We start from the raw sequence: 12,658 nt of genomic DNA on the forward strand, positions 1-12,658 counted from the left end.
CATGGGAGGTAGATCCTTCTCCTACTTAGCGGCCAAGACCTGGAACTCGCTCCCCACTCACCTCCGCCTTACACAGAACCACATCTCCTTCAGAAAAGAACTCAAAACCTGGCTATTCAATATATAATGACCCCCCCCCCCCCAAGCGCCTTGAGACCCTCTGGGTGAGTAGTGCGCTATATAAATTCTTGAACTTGAACTTGAACTGGACCAACATCAACGAGAACGACACCATCAAGATCATGAACACCATCCGCTCCGGATCTCTGTCAGATCCATGCCCACACCACATCTTCAACAAAGCCAGCACAGCCATCGCACCCCATCTCCGGAAAGTCATCAACACCTGCTTCGAGACAGCAACCTTCCCGGAGAGCTGGAAGCACGCCGAGATCAATGCTTTACTCAAGAAACACAAGGCAGACCCCAAGGACCTCAACAACTTCCGGCCCATCTCCCTGCTCCCGTTCCCGACGAAGGTCATCGAGAAGACCGTCAACGAACAACTGAACATCCTGGACATTTCCCAGTCCGGGTTCCTCAGCAACCACAGCACCGAGACTGTCCTCATCGCTGCCACTGATTACATCAAGTCCCTGCTGGACAACGGAGAAACGGCGGCCCTCATTCTCCTGGACCTGTCAGCCGCCTTTGACATGGTCTGCCACCACACACTACGAACACGCCTTCACAACCCCGGGATCCAAGAGAAGGCCCTGGACTGGACCACCTGCTTCCTCTCCAGCAGAACACAGACCGTCCGCCTTCCCCCCTTTCGCTCCGAAGCCACTGAGATCCTCTGCGGCGTACCCCAGGGCTCATCCCTCAGCCCAACTCTGTTTAACATCTACATGGCACCGTTCGCCCACGTCGCCGTTGGCATGACCTCAACATCATCTCCTATGTCGATGACACCCAGCTGATACTCTCCCTCACCAAGGACCCCCACACCTCCAAAACCAACTTTCACAAAGGAATGAAGGCCGTCGCTGAATGGATGAGAAACAGCTGACTGAAGCTGAACTCAGACAAGACGGAGGTCCTCATCCTCGGATCCACCCCTTCGGCCTGGGATGACTCCTGGTGGCCGACCGCACTGGGAACCGCCCCAACACCTACCGACCATGCACGCAACCTAGGGGTCATCCTCGACTCCGCCCTCTCCATGACTAAACAGGTCAATGCCGTCTCCTCCTCCTGCATCCACACGCTCCACATGCTCCGCAGGATCTACAAGTGGATCCCCACTGAAACGAGAAGAACGGTCACCCTGGTCCTCGTCAGCAGCAGGTTGGACTACGGAAACGCCCTCTATGCAGGAGCCTCGGCCGAACTCCTAAGACGGCTTCAACGCTTCTAGAACGCCTCTGCACGCCTGATCCTCGATATCCCTCGCCGCAGCCACATCACACCCCACCTGAGAGACCTGCACTGGCTCCCGGTCAACAAGAGGATAACCTTCAAGCTCCTCACCCACACACACACAAGGCACTCCACAACACCGGACCAACGTACCTCAACAGATGACTCAGCTTCTACACCCACATCCGCCAGCTCCGCTCCGCCGACCTCACCCTCGCCACAGTCCCCTGCTTCCGAAGAGCAAATTCTGGTGGCAGATCATTCTCCAACCTCGCTGCCAAGACCTGGAACACCCTCCCTGTCCACCTATGGCAGACCCAAGACCTGCTGACCTTCAGAAATATCCTCAAGACCTGGCTTTTCGAGCAGTAGCAGCATTCCCCACCCCAGCGCCTTGAGACCATCACGGGTGAGTACTGGCTTTACAAATTATATGATTGATTGATTGATTGATTGATAGATGAGAGGATTTTGTCATCATATAACTTGAAGAAAGACCATTGAGCTTCATTTTTGGGCACTGCTTGGAGGGAGTGTGTAGGTTCATCGATCACTTTCCAATACATTGACTTTATCTGTGAAGAAAGATCAGAATTCCTCACAGCTTATTAGGGGTTTTGCAGCTCTTTTAGAGGCTTTGGCCAATTTATTAGACTGTAGTTTTACCATTTAAAAGTTTTTATGTGGTCTATTTTGAGCGTTCTCCAGTTCGAATCTAAAGAAATATTTTTTTGATTTGAGAATGCTTTTGTTGTATGCATTTCTGGTCTTTCTTTGTAGTTTTAGTTGGGGAGATGATGGGTGTTGTCTCCATTTCCATTCAGTTAGTCTCAGGTTTTTTTTCCTCGTTCAGGGAACCACTTAACCGGCGATTTTTGTCTCTTTCTGTGATTCTATTCAGTTTTAGAGGGGCAACTGAATCAATTATGTCAGACATTGTTTCGTTGCAGTGCTCTGGAAGTTCGCTAACATTTGCTAAATTCGAGGTAGGGGTAGATCCATCTTTCAACGCGCAGCCAGTTTCTCAAAGTCTAGGCCTTTTGTATCTCCAATCCATCTCTTAGGTTTGACATATTTTGTAGCTCTTTCCTTTATTATTCCTGGAATTTGGAAGGTAATAGAATTGTGGTCTGACCAATCACATGGAGAAATTGAGATTAAGTTGACAGCCTTTTCCTTAGAGATGATACAGTCTAGTGTAGATCCTTTGCTGTAAGTTGGAAGAGTGCAGGCGTGGGTGAGTGTTTGGTCAGTTAGGAATTCTTTAAAAACATTAACCTGGCTATCATTCAGCTCATCCCAGTGAAGATTGAAGTCCCCCAGGAATATATCATTGGATTCGGGGGAAGAGTTTGCAGTGATTATTTCCATTTGGTGGTCTATGAAGGTGTCATTCTTACCTGATGGATGGTAAAAGGTTGTGAAAATACATGGATGATTTGTTTTGTTTTTATGGAAAGAGTTAAGTGGATCGGACTTTAATTACATAACAGCAAGATTGGAGTGGTGAATGCAAGCTATGCCTACCCCTTTTTTTATTTGTCTGTCTAGTCTCACAATGTTGTAATTCGGGGGAACTAGTAAATCCATGCATGGCGACGAAGTTTGGGTGAGCCATGATTCGGTTAGGACCACTATGTCTATTTCTTGGTTTAAAATGAGTTTGATGATGTCGAAGGCATGCCTCACTGTTGATCAGCAGTGGAGTAGAAGGTCAGGAGCGGTTTCAAGGAGTTCCCAGGATTTGAATTATGATTGGCAGTAGTTAACGAAAGTCTCTTCAGGTTATTGTTGTTTAACTTTCTATTTTTGGATACGGAAGTTCTTTTTATGTTGAATTTGATTTTTGGAAGAGATTCTTCTGTGAGGTGTAAGAAGCTCTTCATTTCAAGAACAACACTTTTAATGCTCTGTGATAAGTTGTTGGTTTGGGGTTTTTGTGATTCTAGCTCCATTTGAGTTGCAGATGATGGATGAGGGGAGTCCCTGGATCCTGAATGTCTTTGTGCTAGAGCGCTCAACATCCAAATGACAAGCTTTAAACCTACTAGTAGATATTTCTCTATTCGAAGGAATGACCGAGAGACCATTTGTATCTTGGGGGTGGGAAGGATAGGGAGGATGGTAGGACCAATCGGCCTTAGTTGGATTTTAGCGATGCACTCCAGGTTTATATGAGTACCTGGTGTGAAGGAGGTAGTAAGCGGAGAATTAATGGCTGTTGTGGTTTGCGGTGCTGGTTTGCTATGCTATTTAGATGATCGGTTGACCATTAACCTGTTAGCTTTGTATTGGTTGCAACCCTGAGCTCGTGTCGACTGGGCATCACAATGGGAGGTATATGGACGGACCTATTTTTGAGCATAGATGTTAATTAGCTTTTGCTGAAACGTAGTTGATTGAACTCTGAGTGCTGGTGTTTGCTGTCCTGCGGCTCTGACCTCGTTGTTGTGAGGTTAATTAGCTGTTTTTTTTTTGCTGTTGTAGTGTCTGTTCTGGTGGGAAGATTGCTTGGCGGTGAGTTAGTTTGGGTGCCAGGGTGGTGAGTAAGTCTTGCCGGGGTGTTGTTAAGTACCTGTTCTTTCAGGGTGGTAAAGTAGTCATCACATTTTTTAGATCCTTGTTAGCTGCTTGAATAAGTGCTGTGCCATTTTTATAGATTGTTATATTTAGATCAGCTCTTAGGCCTTGTGAATATTTCTGGTTGCTTTTGTGTTTAATAATTTAAACTATAATGCAATATTACAATGAAATGCAACACACCGTGGCCTAGATAGAAACGTAAACAGGTCAAGTATACCACAATGCTACTATAAACACATGTCCAGGGCCTAAAAAGACTCTTGATTTCTTTGCATTCTCCTTATGAAGCAGGAACTCTCACTCTGTCCTGCTCTGTTTCCACCTGGCAGGTATTCCTTCTCCCGCATTGAACGTATCCTTCTTGAAAAGATTGATGAAGATGGTGGACATCGACGCGACAGCCTTCGAATCCTAAAGAAGGTCAGAGAGGATCGGTGGAAGGGGAAGCATCCGAAGGCCCTGGTGTCCTATCACCTGAAGGTTGGTCTGCAGATATAGAACCACACCGACCTCATTTCAGGTCTTGGGTCCTTGGTATAATTCCCTTACTCTTATTCAAATGGCCCAGATCAACCGAAGCATTTCTATCTGTCACTTTTTTACTGCTCTCTGTGAGGCCATGTGCCCAGATGGATGTGGCTCCCAGGCTGGCTGTTCCACAGGACTCAGGCTGCCCCTTACTGCTGAGATCCAAAAGGCCAGAAATGGTCCAGGGTTCTGTAATCCACCACAGAAAGGATGAGACAAGCAGATTGGGATGAACCGTTCAAATAGAGCCCGACTAACACTCATTTACAAGGGCTCAGTCCCCTATTGTACTTGCAATATTTAGCTAAACAACCAGTGATATGGAATTAGCATTGGTCCAGGTTAGTTCACCCTCCCTCATACATGCCGTGTTTGTTGTCTGTCCACCTAGCCTATCAAATTACTGCAAGCCCTGTGGCCAAGGATCTCAGCAGCACCTCTGTGTCCCACGTCTCTACTTAGCAGGAGGTGGTCTGCGACTCATAACGTCCTTCTGCTACCCCACCCTAGCCCCACTGCCATCACTTTGAGGACGTGCTCCAGTGCAGCTGCTGTGCATCCCAACTTCTGCATAGAGTCGCGTCCCTCCAGACCCTGTGTCCACGAAGCCTCCAGAGCTGCCGTGGTGCGGTGTGAGGACGGCTGTGAACACTGGTGACAGAGCCTCCTCCCCTGTCCCTTCTCTCTCTGCTCTGCTCTTCTGAAGAGCTTCTTCCTACAAGATCCAGATTCTTTCAAAAAAGTCACGCATTTACATCATATGCTTTTGCCTAGATTTAGTGTGAATTTTGGATTTTCTGAACTCTCCAAAAATTCAGCATCACAGGAATACTCACAATACATAAACATTTACCCAAACATAAAACTTTACATAACAGGAGCACTGATCCTCTTAGACCTCCCCGCTCCCTTATACAGCATCGACCACAACTGCCTGAGGAAGACACCACCCCACTGTGGCATCACAATTACAGCCTTAGATTGGACAAACTCTTGTCTGTCTCATAGATCTTAGAGAGTTGCCATCTCGGGGCCGGATTCACAAAGGTAAACTTAGACCAAAAGTGTAAGTCTACGACTTTTGGTATTCACAAAGGTAAGTTATGAGTAATTGAGAGGCCTCAAGCCTGCGCCTTTGTTGAGCTGATCCGTAGTAGAGGCAAAGAGTATCTACAGGGACACAACAGAAAGAGAAAGGGAGTAAGGGATACTTAAGAGTCTTTGTCTTTGCCCAGGCCAGAAGTTTGCCAAGTGTGTCGAGACTTGTGGCAAGGGCCCCTCCTTGCGTCCCTTAATAGACTTTGCCCAGTACTTTACATAGATGCTTGGACAACGTAGTCAGCCGGGCTCCAGCCGCCCGATTTAATTTTGCCTCAAATCTTTCTTATGCATTGGAGACTGTTGAGCTCATTTTTTAACTGCTCTTGCCACAAGTCTCGACACACTTGGCAAACTTCTGGCGTAAATACGATGGGCAAAGTGCATACGGTTGGAATCACACTGGGGTACTTGCACTATTGTCTTTACTGCGCCAGCGCTATTTTAAGCCATAAACCCAAACTTGCAATAAGCCACTGCTTCCTGGGCTTACTGTCAATGTCTAGGGGTTGGAGATTAGCGCACTTGTCTCTGCTCCACTAGCACGTTTTTAAACAACAGGTGTAACGCGCAAACTGCTGCTGTTGCCAGCGCCCACTGTCATCACTCGTGGACTGGTTTATGTCTAGCGCGTTCCTGTAGGCTGCAGGTACATCGTACTCATTGCTGTAATTGCCTGAGCCCACTGTTACTGAACATGGACTCGTTTTTAGCTTTACTGGATGGATTACAATGTAGCCTACTCGTAACGTTGTTAAATTAACCCATTATGGCCCGCTTTCGTTTACTCATCTGAGGTCACTTTCCCTGTAGATACTCTTTGCCTCTACTATGGATCAGCTCAACAAAGGCGCAGACTTGAGGCCGCTCATCTATTTGACCACTGTTGCTTCTAACCAAACAGGTTAGTTTGAATAAATACGCACAATTCATCCTGCTTTATTTACAGATGGGAATTTCGTTTACTGATATCATCCCTTAAATTGCCTAGGTTAATTCCTCTTACATCCAATGTCCCGACGCAGACTTAAATAAAATACGGACCTGATTTTACTCCCCTGGCGAACCTACCACTATTTGCTATCGGCAAGCGTACTCCCAATTACCACGTTCAACGTTGTCACCCTTCTTATGTCCTCTATTTTGATTAAATCTTTTGGGACTTTAGCGGTAGCTTCCCTAGCACAATGAGAACACTTGAATGAATCGTGTATACCGGCCTTCCGTCACTACCCACAGCATTGGTCTCTCTCCTTCCTCTCTGAAGGACTCTCCTCCCTCACTATATATCCTTTCTTATCTCACACTTTACCTGTGTTTATTCTTACCATCAGCACTATAAATACAAGTCACCATTTAACCTGCACTCGATAATACTTGGTTATATGCTTGGATTTAAAATATGTATATATATTGTATGATATTACAGCCCTGAAGAAGCCCATGTTTGGGCAAAACGCGTTGGCTGTCTACTTATGAAAACCGAGTACATCTATAATAAAGACACCTTAAGACCATATACAACAAAGTTGAATTCCTTTTTTCACTTTCTGTACATACTTTATGCTTTACCTTGTTATATATATTGCCTCTCATACCCTTTTGAATGCATGTTGAATTTTGTGGTCAAGCGGCAGCTGACCATTTGAGGTAGGCAATATCTTGTTACCTGTGAGACTAGTCCTGGCAGTGCAATCCTCTGCAACTCGGATGCCTTTTTCAAATATTAGCAAGTTATGAGTAATATCATTACGTCCACACTGGGGCGGAATCCCTACCCGAGTGTGGAGATTTCACTCCGCACCCAGAGTTAATTCTCTACACTTGGAAGGAATCTCCGCAACCAGAGTGGAATCTCCACACTCTGGAGGAATCTCTGTACCCAGAGTGGAATCTATGAACTCAGGGGCTGATTACGATGGCGGGCGGCCGCCAGCCATCGCTGCTGCAAAAGGGACCGCCCGCCATAGGTGCGGCGGTCCGGCAAAACAAATTAGGATGCGTCCGCCACACTGGCGGGCGCATCCTGTATGTTTACATTGCGGCCGGTGGCAGCACCCGCCACAATATAAAAATACATGTTTTGCATGTGTATGTACAATGTACATGCAAATGCAGGGTGGTACCATAGATTCCCCCATGTGCGGCACCCCCCAGGGGCCCGCAACAGGCCCCCGAAGGCATTCTCCACCTGTCTTTTTGCAGCGGGAACTCCGCCGCAAAAGACAGGCATCATAATGCCCACGGCGGTGCCTGCACGGCACCGCCTCTATTGCCCCAAGGTACTGCTGGGTCCCGCAAGGTGGGCGGAAAAGGACTGCCTTGTATGAGCATGGCTGACCGTCTTTCAGTCCGCTACAGTACCATTTGCATTCCCACCACCATCCCTATTCGGTGGTGGGAATATTGAGGCTGATGGCGGGCGGTCTGCCACCGCCGGGTCGACGGTCCTCACCGCTGGCCCGACAGTGGCAGACCGCCCGCCATCGTAATTGGCTCCTCTGAGTGGAATCTCTGCACCCAGAGTGGAATCTCTGCACCCAGAGTGGAATCTACGCACCCAAAGTGGAATCTCCACACCCAGAGTGGAATCTCCACACCCAGAGTGGGATCTCCACACCCAGAGTGGAATCTCCATACTTGGGAGGAATCTACACGCCTAGAGTGGAATCTCCACACTCTGGAGGAATCTCTGCACTCAGAGTGGAATCTCCTCACCCAGAGTGGAATCTCTGCACCCAGAATGGAATATCAGCACCCAGAGTGGAATTTCTGAACTCAGAGTGGAATCTCTGCACCCGTAGTGGAATCTACGCACCCAAAGTGGAATCTCCAAACCCAGAATTGAATATCCACACCCAGAGTGGAACCTCCACACACAGAGTGGAATTTCTGCACCTGGAGTGGAATCTCTGCACCCAAAGTAGAATCTACACACCCAAAGTGGAATCTCCACACCCAGAGTGGAATCTCAGCATCCAAAGTGGAGCCTCCAAATCCAGAGTGGAATCTCTGCATTCAGAGTGGAATCTCTGCACCCAGAGTGAAATCTGCAAACCCAGGGTGGAATCTCTGCACCCAGAGTGGAATCTACACACCCAGAGTGGAATCTCCACACTTGTGAGGAATATACACACCCAGAGTTGAATATCCAAACTCTGGTAGAATCTCCGCATGCAGAGTGGAATCTCCACACCCAGAGTGGAATCTCCACACCCAGAGTGGAATTTCTGCACCCAGAGTGGAATCTCTGAATTCAGAGTGGAATTTCCGCACTTGGGAGGAAGCTCCGCACTTGGGTGGAATCTCTGCACCTAGAGTGGAGTCTCCAAACCCAGAGTGGAGTATCCGCATCCAAAGTAGAATCTCCGCACCCAGAGTGGAATCTCTGCATCCACAGTGAAATGTCTGCATGTTATGTTATGTTACTACAATTTGTATAGCGCAACAGCTGCCCCAGCAGAGGGGGGTCCCGGCGCAGTCAACAAAGCAACTAACACTCAGGGAAGGCAAAGGCTACACAATGGCGAAAAGGTGTGTTTTTATGGCCTTCCTGAAAGCCAAATAGTTGTTGTGGCTTCGAATGTGAGTGGGCAGTGAATTCCAGAGGAGAGCTGCCCTGCTACGGAAGGAATGGCCTCCTGCCCGCACTCTCCGGAACCTTGGAACCCTCACCAGGTGCTGGCCAAGTGAACGGAGCTGGTGTGTGGGAGTATAGGGAGTAACTAGGTTGGTCAGAATACTGGGGGTGTTGAGTTCCAGAGCTTTAAAAGTGATGCAAAGGGCCTTAAATTCAATTCTCCTGGCCACCGGCAGCCAATGCAACCAGTGGATGGCGGCTGACACCGGGCAGGACCTGCACAGGCCAATCAGGGATCTGGCTGCTGGGTTCTGCGCCTGTTGTAGCCGCACAATCTCAGGCTTGTTTGCCCCTAAATACAGAAAGCAGGCATAATCCGATCTGGACATTATGGCTGCCTGAATGATGGTCTGGCGCGTCGGGGTGGGGGAAAGTAAAAAAAAACAGTAGGGGTCTAAGCCCCTGTAAAAGCCCAAAGTAAGTCCCTCCTAACTTTTTGGTTTGGACTTGGTAGCTGAGGGATGAGTCCAACCATACCCCTAGGTTTTTGACGGCCTGCTTGGGAGGGGGGCACTATCCAGGCTTTCTGACCACAAAAGTTCGCTCCACAAACCATTGTCCTTTCCCACCAACAGGCCCTCTGATTTACTAGCGTTCAGCTGGAGGCAGTTGGCGGTCATCCATTCAGCGACCACTGCCGTTTCGGCCCTGAAATTTCAGGGCGTCCCTCTTGGTGTCGCTAGAGAGTGCCACCACCAGCTGAGTGTCATCAGCATAGGAGACCATGGTCAGTCCCCTGTTTCTAGCCACCGCGGCAAGCGGTTGGACATAGAGTGGAATCTCTGCACCCAGAGTGAAATCTCTGCACCCAGAGGGAAATCTCTGAAACCAGAGTGGAATCTCCGCTCTCTGATAGAATCTCTGCACTCGGGCGGAGTCTCTGCACTCGGGAAGAATCTCCACACTCAGGTGGAATCTCTGCATCCAGAGTGGAATCTCCACACTCTAGAGGAATCTCTGCACCCGGAGTGGAATCTCTGAACTCAGACTGGAATCTCTGCACCCAGAGTGGAATCTATGCACCCAAAGTGGGATCTCTGCACCCAGAGTGGAATATAGCATATATATAGAGCAGGCATAATCCGATCTGAACATGATGGTTGCCTGAATGATGGTCTGGCACGTTGGGGGGGGTTAACAAAACAGTAGGGGTATAAGCCCGTGTAAAAGCCCCGAGCAAGTCCCTCCTAACTTTTTGTTTTTTTGGTGGAATCTACACACCCAAAGTGGAATCTCCAAACCCAGAGTTGTATATCTACACCGAGTGGAATCTCATCACCCAGAGTGGAATCTCTGCACCCGGAGTGGAATCTACGCACCCAAAGTGGAATCTCCACACCCAGAGTGGAATCTCCGCATCCAGAGTGGAATCTCCAAACCCAGAGTTGAATATCCACTCCCAGGGTGGAATCTCCACACCCAGAGTGGAATCTCTGCACCCGGAATGGAATCTATGCACCCAAAGTGGAATCTCCACACCCAGAGTTGAATCTCAGCATCCAGAGAGGAATCTCTACACCCAGAGTGAAATCTGCAAACCCAGAGTGGAATCTCCACACCCAGATTGGAATCTACGCACCCAGAGTGGAATCTCCACACTAGGGAGGAATATACACACCCAGAGTGGAATCTCTACACTCTGGAGGAATCTCTGCACGCAGAGTGGAATCTCCACACCCAGAGTGGAATCCCCGTACCCAGAGTGGAATCTCTGCACCCAGAATGGAATCTCTGCACCCAGAATGGAATCTCTGAACTCAGAGTGGAATTTCCTTACTCGGGAGAAAGCTCCGCACTTGGGTGGAATCTCTGCACCCAGAGTGGAACCTCTGCACTCAGAGTGGAGTCTCCAAAGCCAGAGTGGAGTCTCCGCACCCAAAGTGGAATCTCCGCACCCAGAGTGAAATCTCTGCATCCATAGTGGAATCTCTGAACTCAGAGTGGAATCTCTGCATCCAGAGGGGAATCTACGCACCCAAAGTGGAATCTCTGCACCCAGAGAGGAATCTCCACACCCAGAGTGGAATCTACGCACCCAAATTGGAATCTCCACACCCAGAGTTAAATCTCCACACCCAGAGTGGAATCTCCACACCCAGAGTGGAATCTCCACACTCTTGAGGAATCTCTGCATCCAGAGTTGAATCTCCTCACCCAGAGTGGAATCTCTGCACCCGGAATGGAATCTATGCACCCAAAGTGGAATCTCCACACCCAGAGTGGAATCTCAGCATCCAGAGAGGAATCTCTATACCCAGAGTGAAATCTGCAAACCCAGAGTGGAATCTCCACACCCAGATTGGAATCTACGCACCCAGAGTGGAATCTCCACACTAGGGAGGAATATACACACCCAGAGTGGAATCTCTACACTCTGGAGGAATCTCTGCACGCAGAGTGGAATCTATGCACCCAAAGTGGGATCTCTGCACCCAGAGTGGAATATAGCATATATATAGAGCAGGCATAATCCGATCTGAACATGATGGTTGCCTGAATGATGGTCTGGCACGTTGGGGGGGGCGGGGGGGGGGGGGGGGTTAACAAAACAGTAGGGGTATAAGCCCCTGTAAAAGCCCCAAGCAAGTCCCTCCTAACTTTTTGTTTTTTTGGTGGAATCTACACACCCAAAGTGGAATCTCCAAACCCAGAATTGTATATCTACACCGAGTGGAATCTCATCACCCAGAGTGGAATCTCTGCACCCGGAGTGGAATCTACGCACCCAAAGTGGAATCTCCACACCCAGAGTGGAATCTCCGCATCCAGAGTGGAATCTCCGCATCCGGAGTGGAATCTCCAAACCCAGAGTTGAATATCCACTCCCAGGGTGGAATCTCCACACCCAGAGTGGAATCTCTGCACCCGGAATGGAATCTATGCACCCAAAGTGGAATCTCCACACCCAGAGTGGAATCTCAGCATCCAGAGAGGAATCTCTACACCCAGAGTGAAATCTGCAAACCCAGAGTGGAATCTCCACACCCAGATTGGAATCTACGCACCCAGAGTGGAATCTCCACACTAGGGAGGAATATACACACCCAGAGTGGAATCTCTACACTCTGGAGGAATCTCTGCACGCAGAGTGGAATCTCCACACCCAGAGTGGAATCCCCGTACCCAGAGTGGAATCTCTGCACCCAGAATGGAATCTCTGAACTCAGAGTGGAATTTCCGCACTCTGGAGAAAGCTCCGCACTTGGGTGGAATCTCTGCACCCAGAGTGGAATCTCTGCATCCATAGTGGAGTCTCCAAACCCAGAGTGGAGTCTCCGCACCCAGAGTGAAATCTCTGCATCCATAGTGGAATCTCTGAACTCAGAGTGGAATCTCTGCATCCAGAAGGGAATCTCCATACTTGGGAGGAATCTACACACCCAGAGTGAAATCTCCACACTCTGGAGGAATCTCTGCACTCAGAGTGGAATCTCCTCACCCAGAGTG

The 12,658-nt window shown here is 48.8% G+C and overlaps 1 protein-coding gene across 1 annotated transcript in view; it reads left to right on the top strand.

Moving 5' to 3' along the window:
• LOC147725872 (protein mab-21-like 3) overlaps positions 1-12,658 on the top strand; it is a 164,346-nt gene that overhangs the window by 89,890 nt on the left and 61,798 nt on the right. Inside the window, exon 3 of the mRNA XM_086962809.1 lies at positions 4,275-4,425. Coding sequence (XP_086818935.1) covers positions 4,275-4,425 — 151 coding nt within the window. The remainder of the gene's footprint in view (positions 1-4,274; positions 4,426-12,658) is intronic.

This window comes from Lissotriton vulgaris, chromosome 3_1 (genome assembly GCF_964263255.1).
Source record: "Lissotriton vulgaris chromosome 3_1, aLisVul1.2, whole genome shotgun sequence".
In the NCBI taxonomy this organism is placed as follows: Eukaryota; Metazoa; Chordata; class Amphibia; order Caudata; family Salamandridae; genus Lissotriton; species Lissotriton vulgaris.